The 17,549-nt window shown below is 48.0% G+C and overlaps 1 protein-coding gene across 16 annotated transcripts in view; it reads left to right on the top strand.

Annotated features, from left to right (window-relative positions):
• DYSF (dysferlin) overlaps positions 1-17,549 on the top strand; it is a 203,296-nt gene that overhangs the window by 14,703 nt on the left and 171,044 nt on the right. For all 16 annotated transcript variants that reach the window (XM_004435553.3, XM_004435548.3, XM_004435559.3 and 13 more), the window contains exons 2-3: positions 8,203-8,258; positions 9,425-9,516. In XM_004435553.3, the coding sequence (XP_004435610.1) occupies positions 8,203-8,258; positions 9,425-9,516 (148 nt within the window). The remainder of the gene's footprint in view (positions 1-8,202; positions 8,259-9,424; positions 9,517-17,549) is intronic.

Raw genomic sequence — 17,549 nt, 5'->3', positions numbered from 1 at the left:
CGGTTGAGTGCTCGCGCTCCGCTGCTGGCGGCCCGGGTTCGGATCCCGGGCGCGCACCAACGCACCGCTTCTCCGGCCATGCTGAGGCCGCGTCCCACATACAGCAACTAGAGGGATGTGCAGCTATGACATGCAACTATCTGCTGGGGCTTTGCGGAAAATAAATAAATAAATAAAATCTTAAAAAAAAAAAAAAAGAATATTAATATTTTGTCATAGACAGTTCAGATATCTTCCCCAGTTCTAACTGGCCTTTCTAAAGGCTACTCCTCTCCAAGTGCGTTCCACCAGTCCTAGTATATCCACATGCCACTGCCCCTTCCTGGCCACTTGTTTCCTGGAAAGTGAGGCTTCAGTTAGGATTTAGAAGGATGGAGATCAGAGTGGGAGTTCTTGAGGGTGAGAAGAGCAGGGGTCTGCTGGAGAGGGCAGGGAGTGACAGCTGCCTGTTCTTGGGGTGTACAGGCTTGAGTCAGGGCGCAGAGGGTGGGCCAAGTATCAAAGTTATGAGTCTACTCAGCCTTTTTGTTAGGGGGTATCTATGCCGAGAAGTAAAGCAGGCCTTCCTTCACCAGAAGCTAGGGCTATCGTTTAGGGCTATCGTTTGTCCTTTCCGTTGCCAATGCCTGTAGTTGTCTGCTGACGCTTTGAATTTCTATCACTTTCTTGTCTGATGGGTATTCTAATGAGATGTCAAGAGAGTGCCCAGCACAGAGCAAATCCTCAGTAAATATTCACAGAGTAAATGAGAGGCTGCATTGAGGCTGCCTACAGGATCTGAAGGCGCCCTGCCACTTCTGACGTGAGTCCTGTCACCTGACTCCTGGGCAGAAACAGCCTGCCTCTCTCTCTCTGGGGGTCCGAAACACCCCATCTTCTCTCCTTCTCTCTGCTCCCTCTTCAGAGGAATGGCACCACCAGCTGCCCATGCACCCCTGTCAGAACTGAGACATCCTCTGCTCCTCGCCCTGCCCCCTTCCCCACACAGACACTGGACAGTAGACCCCAGCCCCACCACCTGTGTCCTCACCATCTCTCACCTGGACTTTAAAAAAAAATTGTGATGAAATACACATAACATAGAATTGACCACCTTACCCGTTTTTAAGTGTACAGTTCAGTGGTATTAAGTACATTCACATTGTTGTGCAACTTTCACTACCATTCATCTCCAGAACTCTTTCATCTTCCCCAACTGAAACTCTATGGCCATTGAATAGTAACTTCCCATTCACTCCGCCCAAACCCCTGGTAACTGGCTTATTTCACTTAACATTACGTCCTCAAGGTTCATCCATGTTGTAGCATGTGTCAGAATTTCCTTACTTTTTAAGGCTGAATAATATTCCATTGTATGTATATTCCACGTTTTGCTTATCTATTCACCTGTCAGTGGACACTTGGGTTGCTTACACATTTTAGCTACTGTGAATAACACTGCTATGAACATGGGTATATGAATATCTCTTTGAGACCCTGCTGGGCTTTTATAACAGCCTGTGACTCTCCCTGTCTTTACTCCTACCACCCTCCAGCTGGGGTGCTGGGACCCCTGGGCCTCTCTCTCCATGTAGCCTCAGGACCCTCCCCCTCCACGCGGCCTCTAGCACGATCCTTCCAGCAAAGTAGCTGGACTTCTCACACAGCCACTCAGGGCTCCCAAAGGCATGAAAGAAGTAGCTGCTGGTCCTACTTTGAGTCACAGGACCAGGTCAGATCAATGTGAAGGGGCACGACGCAAAGATGTGAGTGCCAGGAGGCTGGTTCACTGGGGCCATCATGCAGACCACCATATCGGGCCACGTCCCCTATATGTTCAGCTCCAGGAAGCAGGGACCGCTTCCTTCTCAACTTGGATATGAGGGCAGGGTGGCTGTGGCAGCCGCCCCCAGCACCGTGCCAGGCACAGAGCAGTATTGGTAAATATCTATACACCTTTATTTCCATCATTCCCCTGCGTGGGAGTCAGTGTCCCCCATGTTTTAGGGACAGCAATTCATTCTTAGTGTTGAACTGTTTCACTTCTTGGTGCTTTAAGAAAAATTTTTTTTTCATTGTAGTAAAATATACATAACGTAAAATTTACCATTTTAACCATTTTTAAGTGTACAATTCAGTGGCATTAAGTACATTCACATTATTGTATAAACATCACCACCATCCATCTCTAGAACTTTTTCATCATCCCAATCTGAAACTCCATACCCATTAAACACTAACTCCTCATTACTCCCTACGCCTGTGTTCTATTTGCTGTCTCTACGAATTTGACTATTCTAGGTACCTCATATAAGTGGAATCATATAACATTTTCCTTTTGTGTCTGGCTTATTTCATGTAGCATAATGTCTTCAAGGATCATTCAAGTGGTAGCATGTGTCAGAAATTCCTTCCTTTTAAGGCTGAATGATAGTCCGTTGTGTGGGTATCCCACGTTCTGTTTATCCATTCATCCGTCGATGGACACTTGGGCCTTGGTGCTTTTGAGACGCAATGGGAAATGGGCCAATACGTCTCAGCTTTTCTTTAAACCCTCTTTTTTTTTTTTTTTTTTTAAAGATTTTATTTATTTATTTTTCCCCCAAAGTCCCAGTAGATAGTTGTCTGTCACAGCTGCACATCCTTCTAGCTGCTGCATGTGGGACACGGCCTCAGCATGGCCGGAGGAGCGGTGTGCCGGCGCGCACCCAGGATCCGAACCTGGGCCGCCAGCAGCGGAGCGCGCGCACCCAACCGCTAAGCCACGGGGCCGGCCCTAAACCCTCTTTTGACAGGTGTAAAAACCTCCCATGTTACAGCCTTGGTGAAAATCCTGGCTGTAGTGGTTGTCTTCTCTATGATCCCACCAGCACCAAAGATTCCATTGTCATCCAAAAAACAAGCATTTTGTCTGCTTCCCAAATGTACTGTGACCTTATAATTGTATCGTGGGGCGGATGTCTGTCCTATCTTGGCTACTGGGAGATTGCTAGCTGGCTCTGCCAGAGGTTGGGGTGCTCCCTTCCACACTGTAACCCCTGTGGGGTCCAGGCCTTCGGGGTGCTAATGAGCCTCCTGGGCCCCTGAAAGGGGCCTGTTCCCATAAGATGGGCCTGAAGGTATGAGTGAGGCCTGGGGCCCAGGCCGCTGGGGAGACAGCACCCTGGGTGCTGAGGGTAGACATTACCAGGTTGTGAGCAGAAGGGCAGTGTTGTGGCCCCTCATGCAAGGCCGTGGCCACGTCTGATGCTCAGGTGTCAGGAGATGTGTGGGGCTCCCGCCAGTGGAGACTGCTCAGCCAGGTGGCCCCAGGCGCTGGCTGGGGCAGGATGGGCTGTCTTCTTACCTTTTCTCTGCTCCGGCCTCTGAGGCCCGCCCCACTTCCCCTCCCACAGCCCATGGTCTTTATCGGAGTTGGCTCCAGTGGGGGACCAGGACGGTGTGCTACATCATTCCTGCCTCACACCTTGGCTGTCCCCACTCAAGGGCCAAGATGGTAATTTCTTTGTTCTCCGGTTCTCCTCTGAGGATCCTCCTGTAAGGCACTATTTTCAAACTTTTTGCACTGTTATCCACAGCAAAAAATATATTTTACATCAAGAGATAGTAGACACACATAAATATGTATGTGAAAAGATAACCAAAAGTTTCAAGTAATAGTACTTACTCTTATGATGACAGGTCTAAATCCTGCATGAGAAAGGAGCCATTTTCTTAACTGTTTCCTAATTAGCAGTGTGCCTTCCCCTTCGTTGGTGTCTATAAGTCATGTCATTGTGCTGGGTTAATGTTTCGTTTCTTTGCTGCTCCTCTTTGGGGCTGTAGCATCCATCAATGACCCTCCCTCAGTGTCATCCAGAGAGTCCCAGCGTTGGTGCTTCTAACCAGGACTTAGTGACATCTCATCGAGGGTCCTTGTTCTCCTCATCTGCAGGGAAGGCAGGAAGTAGAAAACGTTTAAAAGACAACGCACAGGGATGGGTGAATAGACGGTGCTCAATTAATATGAGCCAGGAGCACCAGGAAATGAGTTTCCAATTTTACAGCTCAAGAGAAGCTGCAGATGGAATTTTCCATGTCACTGCTGTAGGTCATGGGAAGTTGATCTGCGATATGGGAGGGGAAGTGGACACTTAGATAGCATCTCATGTCTCCTTGAAATTCCATAAAGTAGACACTAGTATTATTATCATCAATTTACTGCTGAGGGAGCTAAGATCTAGAGAGGTTGTAAGCCCTACCTAAGGTTACACAGTAGTGGCTGTTACTTGAATGACTCCAAAGCTGTGTATTTAACCCTTGCCGGAACCACACTAACATAGCCCACGGGAGGATCAGAGTGGTTTGGCCAGTGCAGGCCTGGATCAACTTTGAGAAGATATCTGGTGCCCCTCTCAGGACACCTCACTCCCATTGTGCCTCCTTTCATCCCCTCTGTTTGTTGACACACAGCCATCTTGTTAATTCAGTCTTATGGAGTTCCCTGAGAACAGTGGTTCTATCCTCTGGTGAGGAAGTGAACTTGCAGCCAACTTGGGAAAGAGAAGGACCCATTCATTCAGCACCTAATTACTAGGTACCTCGCTCTATAGTAGGGTTACTAACGTGGTGAGTCATGGTGTCTGTCTTCTGTGAGACCAGTCAGCAACACAGACATAGACACACACAGGTACCTGCTGGTCTGATACGTGTGGTCACAGTGTGCAACCCTCTCTGTCTGGGAAAGTCAGGGGAGGCTTATCAGGGGGGAGTCAACTGAGCTGGGTATTGAAGAGTCAGTAGGAGTTCATTAGATGCATCAGAGTGGGGCACAGAGAGGCACATTTAATCAGTGTGCTATGTGCCTGGCACCTCATTCCTCCTATTTTGTTTACTTTTCACGACAACTCTGTGGGGAGGTGTTACTATGACCTTAACGGATGAGAAAATGAAGGCTGAAATGAATTTCCTAAGAGTTTCAAGTATGTTCCATGGGCCCTGGGGAATCCCTAAGACTCTTTGAGCAGGTCAGCAAGGTCAAAACTGTTTTCACAATAACACTAAGATGCTATTTGCCTTTTTCACTGTGTCAGCATTTGCACTAATGGTACAATAGCGATGGAAGGTGAAACTACTAGTGCTTTAATACTATGAAGGCCTTGGCACCAAATTGTACTAGTCATTGTATTCTTCACCCTCCTGTACTCACAGTTAAAAAAAAAAAAGCCAATTTCGTTGAAGAATGTTCTTGATAAAGCAATAAAATTATTAATTATATTAATCTTGATCCTTGAGTACACGTGTTTGTGATATTTTGTGTGTTGAGATGGGAAGTATGCATAGAGCACTTCTGCTGCACACTGAAGAATGACCATTGTTGCAAGCAAAGCACTCGAGGGGCTGCTTGAGTTGCAAGCTGAACTAGCTACTTTTTCTTTTTTTTCGTGGAATACTGTTTTTACTTGGAAGAATGACTGACCGTGATTTTTCACATTGGGCATTTGGCAGACATTTCCTTGAAAACGATTGAGTGCTCCTGCCATTTTAAGGAAAACAACTGACGTTTATCATTTGTTGCCAATCATAAAATTTGAGTTTTCAAACAAAAGTTGGAATTTTAGAAAACTGGTATCTTCTGGCTTCCCAGTCTTTAATGACTTTTCTGATGAGATTGATGGTGATATTAGTGAATGTGATTTTCTGGTATTATATAATGAAATGTGCCAACATCTGGAAGATCTGTATAACTCAATGAACAAAAATTCTCCAAATGAGCAGTGCAAGATGTTACAGAATCCTGCATGAGTAAAAGATCATTCAAAATGCAAGATAGAACAATGGATTTTAATGTAACAGAGGACAAAATATTCATTGATCTGGTGTCAGATTTCACATTGCAGCTAACCTTTAAGAAATGTTACTAATGGATTTTAATGTAACAGAGTACAAAATATTCACTGATCTGGTGTCAGATTTCACATTGCAGCTAACCTTTAAGAAATATTACTCGTTGAGTTTTGGTGTACTATCAAAGAAGGATATCTACAAGTATCTGAAAATTTATTAAAATATGCCTGCTTTTCCAGTTGTGTATCTGGTTGGATTTTCTTTGTAGAAGTCAATCAAAACAAGACGTCTCAACAGATTGAATGTAGAAGTAGATATGAGAATCCAGCCAGGCATTACAGAGATTTGCTAAATGTAAACAGTGTCACTTTTCTTTTACCTTTGTTTTGGAAGTTATAGTTATTTTTCAAAAAATATGTCACGTTAACAAGTTTTGGTTTTACTATTGTTAATTTAAAATTAATTATTAAATAGATATTTTGAAATGCTTCAGTTTTAATTTCTGATACAGTAAAAGTCAATAGATACAAGTCACCTCAATAAAGGGTCTTTGAGGTCCTCGATAATTTTGAAGGGTGCCATTCTGTGACCAAAATGTTTGAGAACCGCTGCCCTCAGGTCTCACAGAAAATGTGTTCTATGGTGGTCTGCATCCTTCCGAAGTCCACCTTCTTTTCCTACATCAGTGATTTGTGACAGATGGTGAGGGGAGGGTTGGGAGCTCACCCTCTCCCACTGCCGGAGGTTATCAGAATCTCTGAGGGGACCCCCTGAGGCTCAGCAAGCATTCTCAACATAATTGCCTTAGAATCTACCGAGCCCCTCTCGCCTCTCTCCCTCAGATGTTTCTTTCTCCATGATTTTCCTTTTTTTTATTGTGAAATTTTTGTTGTATATTATTGTTTGTCAGTCACCATATAAATGCATCCCTCCACCCCTTGTGCCCACCCCCTACCCCCCTTGCCCCTGGTAACCACCAACCAGTTCTATCTGTCCACGTGTTGCTTTATCTTCCACATATGAGTGAAATCACGCAGTGTTTGTCTTTCTCTGTCTGGCTTATTTCGCTTAACATAATACCCTCCAGGCCCATCCATGTTGCATGATTTTCCTTTGCTCTGTCTTTCTCTGTTGTTTCTCTACTCCAAATCCTTCCCCAAGCCTGGCTCGAGTCCTGCTTTCCTCTTCTCCATGCTCTTGAAATGAGCCTGAGAGGGGTGACCCTACAGGAGGGCGTTGACAATGCTCAGCTTCGGAGGAGGACTTCAGGGTCCTGGGAGATGTTTCCAGAGGCTTGAGGGGCTTTCATGGTCCAGGCAGGACTCTGTAAAAGCCGAGCAGTCCAGGTGGAGACCAAAGGCTTCTCCCTGGAGAGTCTTGCACAGGTCGGGGTGAACTGGGTTATGTTTAAGATCCAACCCAAGTATGAGTTCTGTGTCCAGCTGAACCCTTTTAATCATCCCTTGAGCACTGAGTCATGTCTGTTCTGATGCTTAATGGAGGGGTCGGACACGTTTAGCCCTTTCTGTGCCTCTTATCTGCCCCTTCATGCCCAAGGATCCAGAGGAAGCCCTCTGGCTGGCTGTTGTCTGGGGCACTGTGGGTCTGGTCTCAGCCATCACAGTGTCAGTTCTTCTTGTTATCTACCACAAAGCCACTCTGCATTCCTTCGGCCCAGCCCGCACGAGCAGATAGAACTGTCTTGGGACAATCTGCTTTAGACGGGCGAGGGTGAGGTGGATTTTTTTAAATTGAGGTAAAATTCACATACCCTAAAATTTGCCATTGTAACCATTTAAAAGTGTACAATTTAGATGGTTTTTAATATATTTGCAATGTTGTGCAGCGATCATCACTATCTAATTCCAGAACATTTCATCACCCCAGAAAGAAACCTCCATTAAGCATTCACTCCCCATCCCCATCTCTCCCTAGGTCCCTGGAAACTACTATTCTATTTTCTGTCTCTGTGAATTGACCTATTCTGGACATTTCATATAAATGAATTCATACGATATGTGGAGGTAGATGTTTTTAAAAGAAAAATGGAATATTTTCTATGAAGATCATTCTTAGAATCAGAAAATTTACAATTTAAAAACCTAATTTAGAAAGTCAGGAATAATAATAACAAACTCATTAAGAAGAGTCAGCCTGGGTATTTTCCTTTAAAACATCCTTCTGATGGGGCTGCTGTTTCTCCCTCCAGAGCTGAGGGGAGAAGTGGGCTGGCAGCGGGCGTTCGTGCAGACGGGTGGGATCTCCGGGAATCCTTTGGTTTTGAGATGTTTCCTTTGGTGAGCGAGCTGCAAGGTGGGTCTCAGAAGCTGACCCTAATTCAGTGGCAGGTGCAGGGGTGGGATACATCTCTCCTCTCTCCCTTTGTGTCTCTCGTAGGGGTGAAGAAGAGAACCAAAGTCATCAAGAACAGCGTGAACCCTGTGTGGAATGAGGTATGCCAGTGTTTTCACCTTCTCTCCTTTTCACTCTCTCTGCTGCCACGTCTCTGCAGGGACAAGTCAGGAGGTGGCTTTCTTTTTTTTTTAAAGATTTTATTTATTTATTTTCTCCCCCCAAAGCCCCAGTAGATAGTTGTATGTCATAGCTGCACATCCTTCTAGTTGCTGTATGTGGGACTCGGCCTCAGGATGGACGGAGAAGTGATGCCTCGGTGCGCGCCCGGGATCCGAACCCCGGGCCACCAGCATCGGAGCGCGTGCACTTAACCACCAAGCCATGAGGCCGGCCCAGGAGGTGGCTTTCTCAGTGGTACTGTCAAGGTGGGGAGCTGTCTAAATCCTCCGGCTGTCTAAATCCTCCAGCTCCAGCATGCTGTCTAAATCCTCCGGCTCTAGGAACCTGGGAGGAGGGTTGGGGGCCTGGCCCTCCAGGAAACAGAGGCATCTCCCCTGAGATGTGAGGCATGGGAAGGAGTGGGAGGACTTTTTTCTCTGTTCCTCCCAGCTCTGGCCAGCCAGGTAGAGGGTGTTTAGGGGCTCTCTCGCCTGCCTTGTCTCCATGCCCAAAGCCCACCTCTTCCCCACAGCCCTCCCTGATTCACCAAGTCCTCCTCTGGCTCCTGCTGGCCTCTGCCCCCTCAGCCAGCTCCTTGCATTTGGCTCCCTGGTGGTCCTTTGGAAGCCCTGGTTGCCTTGTGTGGATGTGTTTGGGATGCACAGGGGAGCCTTTGCTCTGAGGAGGGTCCTAGGGCCTCTGGATGGGCCTACCCAACGTGGCACTAATTCATGCTGCCCACTGGGGCCTGGCTCCTGGATGAGTACGTTGGTCCTGTAGTCCCTGCCTGAGGTCACTGCAGGGTCACCTGTGATTTTCCCCAGCTGTGCTCCTGGCCTGGCTTCCTGGTGATTGGTAGAACTGAGTTGGGAGAGGAGGCCATGGAAGTCTGGTCCCCTTCTCTCTTCTGCTACCTTCAGCTCTCACCGTCACTTCTGAAACTCTGAGGCCCTGCCGTTCATGTGCTCATTCACTCACGCATCCATCCATCCACCAGCATCGTCCATGGATGCCTGCTCAGTGCCCTAGGGGGACCAGGGGGAACCAGACATTGTCTCTTCTCATAGGGCCCTCAGCTTAAGATGCCTTTCTCCTTTTCTTCCAGGGCTTTGAGTGGGACCTCAAGGGCGTCCCCCTGGACCAGGGCTCTGAGCTTCATGTGGTGGTCAAAGACCATGAGACAATGGGGAGGAACAGGTGAGGCGGCCAGAGGGGCTCCATGGCCTGAAGGTACAGGTAGGGTCATGGTGGACGGAGACTCCAGAATCTGGGCCCCAGAGAGCTGGTGTTTCAACTCAGCATTTATTGAGGACCTGCCTCTCATGGGCCTGGCCCAGTGGGAGACGTTGGGATGAGGCCTGACTGCAGCCTCAGGAGCTCAGCCATGGGTAAATCTGAGAGCTGCCCAGGCTGCAGGGAAGGACGATGGGCTAGAATCAAGTGTGCGTGTGTTTGCACGGACAGCCTGTGCCCCAGGGAGTGGGGAGGAAAAGGCTCCCTGTGTCCTGCCTCACCCCAGGGGAGTCTGGGCGCCACCCTCTCTCCCCGCCTGTCCAGGCTGGTGAGGGCAGCAGCACACTCCAGGAGACAGAGAGGCAAAGTGAAGCTGCAACCAGCAGGGAGCTCTCCAGGAGGGCTTCATGGAAGAGGTGGGACTTGCGTGGGATTTGTGGTTTAGAAGTCGGACAGTAATAAGGGTCACAGTGACTGCAGGCCTCCCCATGGCAGTATTTTCGGTTGTTATTTCATGTTCGTGGTGGGGAGGGTTTCCAGGAGGGAGGAATAGCAGGAAGAAAATGGTGGTGGCAAAAGCAGGCTCCCTGTAGGCGAGTGATGGGTCCTTTCTCTTGTCATTGAGCTCCTGGGTCTTGAATGTGCTGATGCGGGGGGTGGATAGAGAGTGTGCAGGACCAACTGAGCTTGCAGATTGATGGCCCTGTTAATTGTGGGGTTGGGGGGGCCTGGGAGATGCAGCCCGGAGGCTGCACAGTGACGAGCCTTGAATGTCAGGGTGGGGGCTCAGCAGTCGCTGCTGGGCGTGACGGGGGCCGGCAGGGGTGGATTCACGCTCTGGGTGCCGTGTACTGGGGTCTGGGCCCAAGGATCAGGCATGGGCTTGCTGTTTTGTGACCTGCTCACAGGGGAGCATTTGTCTGGGAACTGGGTCAGCCGTGTCTGATGCTGGGGAGGCCTGGCTGTGTTACCTGGGATTGGGGAGGAAAGAGCAGGAAGGAGGGATGATTCAGAGACCAGGGGTCTCAGGCTGCAAAACACCTGGAAAGTTTGAAATCTTAAAAAGCTTGGGGGAAAAACCCAATTGCCACCGTCTCTCTGGGGCTCTGCCACCGTGGCTGCAGAGTGTGGTATGTGTGGGGAGGGTGGGGGCACCTTCACTGGGCCCTCCCAAGATGGGGCTGCAAGATGTGGGGGCCTAGGGCATCTTGGGCCCATCTTGTCCAGCCTGGACCTCAGCAGCCCCCACCTGCACAGGCATCAGAGGCTGGAATCAGTTCACACTAACCTACCCCAACATAGACAAACGTGTAGCAAACACGGCAGCCTCTAACCAGCATGAATGGTGGACCTGCAGGTCAGGAAGGGAGCCATGCTCGGCACCCGGCAGTCCTGGAAGGCTTCCTGGAGGAGGGAACACAGACTGACTCTGAGGCTGGGGTAGGCTTTAGAGAGGCGAGGAGGGGAGGGCATTCCAGTGTTCGGGTATGGAGGGCAGCTGGGCTAAGGCCTTATAGGTGGGACTCTTATCACACAACATGTGCAGCCCAGGGAAAAGGGAGCAGTGGGGCCAAATTGGGAGGGGGCCTCTGATACCAGGCAGAAGATAATAATAGCAAAACCACAACAGCTGAGGTTTACCAAGAGCTTAGCTGAGCGTCTGGCCCTGTGCCGAGTCTTTATAATATGGGATCTAAAAAAGATCAGTGAGGTCCTACATTGTAATTGTCATCATTACAGATGGAGAAACTGAGGCTCCAAGAGACTGGGTAATTTTCTCAAAGACTAGTGATGGTGGAGCTGTGATTGGAGGGCAGTTCTGCATTGTGCTTCTAATCACTGAACCCCCTGCACCTCTCAGAGGCTCCTGGGAGCCCCAGGACGGTGCTGGGCCCTTCTGGAGAGTTCAATTCCCTGATGATGCTGGAGTTGATAGAGCTGAGCGAGGCAGAGAGGGGACAGTCGGGTTTCTGCAAGGCATGCAGAGGAAATGCATGTTTCATTTTCATTATCACATTCAGCATTTTGATAGGCCCTGTAGGGAGATTTCTAAGACCATGAAGGCAGCGTGAGAGCAGGGGCTGTGAACATATTTTTGATCAATTGCAGGGCTACTCTGGCCCTCAGAGTGACTCCAGGCCAGTGCCACACATGGGCTGTCCTGGTCTGTGGGTCAGAAGTCAAACCAGGGGCCAGGCTGCATTGCACTTTGTGGGCCTGTCATTGGCCCCTATGGGCATCCCCTAGCTCCTGGGGGCAGGCCAGCTCCCTGAAAACCCGTTCCCCACATGACCAGTTCACTGCAGAACCCGTGTGCTGGAAATCAGCTCCCCAATCATCAATTTGCAGAAGAACTAATTCACAAAACTTCCCAATTTACCAGAAACTTCTTTTTTTTTAATAACTACTTGAATGTAATTTTTGAGTTTTCCAAACATTTATCTCAATTTTGCATTTCTTGCAATTAAAACTTAAATTTAAAATAAACTAAATTTAAATTTAAAATTACATTCATAAATACCTGAAGAATTTCAGAGGTTGCCAAAACAACCCCGACGTATGTGGAAATAATAGAATTTTGGCTTTGTTATAGGAGCTAATGGGGTACGCAGCCTCGACAGCAGTTTGTTTGAATGTTAGGTGCATGAGGGTGAACCTGCTAGACAGTGGGGGGCAGGCAGGACACGTGCCAGGTAAAGAATCAGAGATTAAAAGTATTAAAAATTCTAAAGCTATGAAAGTAAGAAACATACCAGGAAGTGACAAGAGTAACCAAGTGACATTTTAAATTTTGAAAGAGAAAAGGGAAGAAATTTAGTGAATTCAGTTCAATGAACATTTTATTATTTATTTTTTTTGTGAGGAAGATCAGCTCTGAGCTAACATCCATGCCAATCTTCCTCTTTTTGCTGAGGAAGACTGGCCCTGGACTAACATCCGTGCCCATCTTCCTCCACTTTATATGGGAGGCCACCACAGCATGGCCTGACAAGCGGTGTATCGGTGCGCACCCGGGATCCGAATCCGGGCCGCCAGCAGCGGAGCACTTGAACTTGACCGCTACGCCACGGGGCCGGCCCCTCGGTGAACATTTTAAATTGAACACCTACTCACTGCCCTCAAGTTGTCACCATCTGGCCAGGAAGCAAACAGGGAAATAACAAGTGTGGCAGTGACCGTTGTCATCTGACTGTCCTCAGGGTTTCAGTGAGGTCACAGGGGATCATCATGCAGCCCCCTTCATTTCTGGGGGTCCTGGGCGTGTGTCCTGTGAGCTCACGAATTTGGGCCTTCTCCAAGCGAGGTGGATCATAGTCAGAGGATCATAGATCCTCCGCAGTCGTGAGTCTTGCAGTCTCCCTCTATCTTACCTCCTCTCCCTCTGCCTAACCTCCCTCCTCTGCCCCCGTCTGTTTCTAGAGTTCCCCTCAATGCCTCACTCATTCTTGACTGCCTCTCACTCTGCATCTCTGTCTGGACAAGCCTCTTGCTTTGCTTCTTTTCCTTCCTCACCCTCTGCCCTTTTATTGTTTCTCTCCTCCACTCTCCTCTTTTTCCCCATGGCTCCTGGGGCACTTGGCATTTCTTTGTTTCCCCTGATGACCGTTGGCAGTTTTGGGTGGCCTCATTATGCCAGACTGGTCTGCCAGCCTGGAGTGGGATCTTGGGAAGCCCTCCATGTCTCCAGAGGGGAATGTTGGGCTGGGAACTGCTTCCCGGCTGCTTAGCACCTCACCCACCCTGAGCCTGAGGGATCCCTGAGCCAACTACAGAGGTGGATCAACTTTGTGTCGATAAATTCAGGTTTGAAATGCACATAAAAGGACACTTGCTCCTACTGATGGGAGACACTTGTGCAAACCCAGCTGGAGGTCCTGGACTCCTGTCCCAGGCTGCAGTGAACAGCTTCCTGTTTACTCTGGGCTGCTCAGAGAGATGCTGGAGGGGAGGTGATCCTGATCCCCAACCAGATGTTTTGACCCCTGGGATGTTAGCCTAGAGGTTCCTAATCCAGGCAACACAGTAGCACCACCTGCAGCTTTTACATACATGGTGCCTGAGCCCCACCCAGAAGTTCTGATTTCATTGGTTGGGGTGGGGCCTGGGCATCATCACAGACTCCCAGGTATTAGGTGTTCATATTGTGTAAGCTGGGCTGAGAGCCACTCATGGCGACTCCAGACCAGTGCTGCCTGATAGAACTTTCTGAGATGATGGAGATGTTCTGTATTGGATAGTGTAACTGAGGAACTGAGTCTGAAATTTTATTTAATTTTAATTAATTTAAATTTAAATAGCTAATGTGCATAGTGGCAACTGTGTTGGACAGTGCACTCTACATTTTTAGAACAGTGTTCCAGCCCTGGCTGCGTATTAAAGTGACCTGGAAGCTTTAAAACATATCAGTGTGTGGACTCTGCAGCATTGATTAAAGGAGAAACTCTGGAATGGGGTGCAGGCATTGGCACTTGTGGAAACTGCCCGGAGGAGGCCAGCGTGCTCCAGGGTTGAGAACCCACTGTGTAGGGCACGCTGGCACGGCTGCAAGGAGTTGCTCTCAATTTTTTCACAGATCAGCTAAGAAATAAACATAAACTGTCACTCTCGTCATAGTTTATGTGTGTAATTATTGGTGGAAATGATCACCGTAAAATAATCACGGCTAAAATTGCATATGGTAAAATTGGTAAGGAAATGAAAAACTGACTGAAGATCCTGTTGGTAACTGTAAACGTTGACCTGGGAAAATAGGACTTAATAGAAATAATTCCACAAAAGGAAATGCAAAATGGAACGGAGCTATATTTCATAAAACTTGATGTGAACAAAAAATTAAAAAAAAATCTTTGAGCCAAATCTGTGTTGGGAAATTTAAACAGAAAATAATTGTTAAAAATGACAGTAAATATTAGTAAAATAAACATGAAGTTTAAAAAAAGAGGAAACAGTTTAATTGTACTGTATAGGAAATGTATCAACAAATTAAATGCGCTTAGTGTAATTTGTTCTGGAAAATGACGTTCAAGTGGAAATTAATTAATATAGGTGTATTTTTAATTTAAATATTTGGTAAATGTAAACATGGAAGCAAAAGTCTCCATGGAGTCAAAACATCCATCTGTCAAAACACCGGGATCAAGTGCTCACCTTGACCACAATAACTCACTGGCCCATGCCTAGCCAGACCTGGGGTAGGATGGCCAGATTCAACCAAGAAGGATATAGGACACCCAGTTAGGTTTGAAAGTCCCAAATATTGCATGGGACATACTTATATTAAGAAATTATTCATTGTTCATCTGAAATGTAAACTTCACAGGGAATCCTGTATTCCATCTGGCAACCCCACCCCAGGTGGCTGGGCACCCAGCCCTGTAGTCAAGCAGTTTAGAAGGAGATCTGTGTTTATACCAAGAATCAGTTAGGAGGCGCATTACTGCCTTTAAAGAAGCTTTCCTTTAGGTGTTCACAGTAGCTTTTTCTTTGGAATAGTGTGATCCACTCTCAACCTTTTAGTGACCTGGTGGCTCTATACAGTGGGGCGCTGAGGGGTCTCTCACCACACGCAGAGCCTCCTGCCCTCACCTTCCCGCGGTCTGGGTCGTCAGTCATGGTGTCTGCAACCGGCTGCGGGCCCAAGAGGCAGCTCGGGGCCTCCCTGAGCGCCTCTGTTCCTCCTGCTCCTCCTTCCTCCATCAGCTGCTCCTCCTCCTGCCCCCTCATCGGGCTCCGTGAGCTGGTCCAGGAGAAGGAGCGTGGACTCTGGGAAGAGCGAGGGTCTAGTCTCAACAGCCACGTGGCCTTGGGCGGGTCACCTAAGCTCCCTGAGCCTGTTTCTTCCTCCCTGGGGAGAATTAATTCAAGTGCAGAGCCCGTCTAAGGGACCTGCCGCAGAGGGACACCCTGTGAACGGTGGCCCATTTCCGCATGTCTCCCTTGTGCTGCCCTCCTGCTGCCCTGGTTGTGTCAAGTCCCACTGGCCCAGCCCTTTCCCACCAAAGGCTGCTCTCCAGCAGCTGTGGTTTGAGAAAGAACAGTTCATACCGAAGTGTTGGTGGCAGCCTATGGCTTAATGCTTTGCTTCTTCTTAGGAAGCTGCGGGGTGCTGCCTTATACACCAGACTCTGCTCAGACCAAAAAGGGAAGTGCTGATGGTGAGCATTCAGGCACCAGGGCCATCAGGCTGTGAGGAGATATTTTGGGAATGATGAGTCTTCCTGACAGGTGACTGTCTCCTGTAGGGCTGTCTCTGGGCCTGGAGGAGGCCTTGGTGCAGGGTGGAGGTGGGGGTATCCTCCTGAGACAATGAGCTTAATTGATTGGGGAGGGTGGGGTTTTCCAGGAAGGAGCTGAACACGGGTCTTAGTCCTCTTAGCAAGAGGACCCCCCTGCAAGAACGCACGGGAGACGGCAGAGGCGCCTCGGGGAGTGGGTCTGGCCAGTTGGTGCCTGTCACTCACACCTGGAATGTGTTGATGAAGTCGAGGAGTTCCGTCCTGGTAGGAGCAAGTGGTCTCGGTCCCCTAGGCTGTCCACCAGAGCTGAGCAGGGCAGGAGTAGTGGCATTAGAGTGAGGGTCAAAGCCTTCTCTCCAGGACCCTACTCTCACTAGTGAGTCTCATCCTGGTGCCGTCTGTGACCTGGACCTCTCTGAACCTCTGTTTCATCATCAGGACAATGGCGATAACAGTACCCACATTGCAAGGTTGCTGTGAAGGTTAAATGAGATAATGCATGGAGGTCAAATGCCTATTTGGTGCTTGGCACATTGAAGGTTTGTATGCAGGGGCTGTTGGTAGGAGCAGGATCCATCTAGAAGCACATACATAGACCACACCAACATGTGGACACTACACCATGTGTATGCCCCACGTGGACACATGGCTGTACCTGAGTGTGCACCAACATACCTGAATATGCACATACATTCTTTTATTTAAAAAAACCCACGAGTATAAAAATTATAAGTATTTTTTATAATCATAAGTAGGCTCCATTCTTAACAAGTTATAAAAGAAGAAATGCAAGTTCTCCCACCCTCTGCCATCCACCCCTTCCCTTCCCTCCAGTGGTGCCCATTGTTGACAATTTGGTATATATCTTCCTCGATTTTTCCTAAACACATGCAAGCATCTGTTTACATCCATGTGTACACAAAAGTGGAATCAAACTGCACATATTAGTCTGTACCTGGTTCACCGTGGACCCTTTCCTAGGTCAGTGTGTCAGTATGTATTGATCAACCCCAGTTTAAATGGTTGTGTGGTATGCCACAGTGGGGGTGTACCCTTATTGATTGGTATTTAGTCAATATATATGTCAATTTCTTGCTCTTGAACGATTACCCAGTGAACATCTTTATGCAAATGTTTCTATGTCCTTATACTACTTTTTTCTTGAGGATAGGTCCTTAGAAGTGGGATGACTGGATCAAAGGGTATGAGCATGTAACGTTTTCATAGATTCTGCCAAATTACTTTTCAAAAATGTTGTCCTAATTTATGTCCACCAACAGTGTAAAAAAAGTGCTGTCACTTTTTTACTTTTGCTAGTGCCATGGGGGAATAAACAAGGTATCTTATAATTTCCTTGACTACTTGTAAAGTTGAACATCTTTTCGTGTGTTTATTGCCCATTTGTATTGCTGCTTCTGTCAGTTGCCTCTCCTTATATTTGGAGTTGCTTGTTTTTTTCTTGCTAATTCATAGTAGTTTGTGTATTTGGGATGCTGTTAGGAATATTAACTCTTGGTCTATTTTATGTGTGGTGGGTGTTTTCTCCCTGCTTGTCATCTGTCCATTGCTTTGTCACAGGGTCATTCCCGCATAGGAGAGGATGTTCACCCCGATGTGTGCGTGTGCACTCAGACATTTCAAAAGGCAGAGGCGATTCGCTGTTGCTACAAGTTGGGGTAAATAGGCCTAAGTTCAGCCTCTGGGTTTCAGTAAGTGGTTTGCAGGCCCCCCTTTCTGGAATCCTCGGGAGGCTGTTTTGGG

The sequence above is a fragment of the Ceratotherium simum genome, chromosome 11 (assembly GCF_057802395.1).
Source record: "Ceratotherium simum simum isolate JZ-2026a chromosome 11, ASM5780239v1, whole genome shotgun sequence".
In the NCBI taxonomy this organism is placed as follows: Eukaryota; Metazoa; Chordata; class Mammalia; order Perissodactyla; family Rhinocerotidae; genus Ceratotherium; species Ceratotherium simum.
The sequence above is the reverse complement of the archived record's forward strand: the minus strand, read 5'-3'. Positions and strand labels throughout refer to the sequence as shown.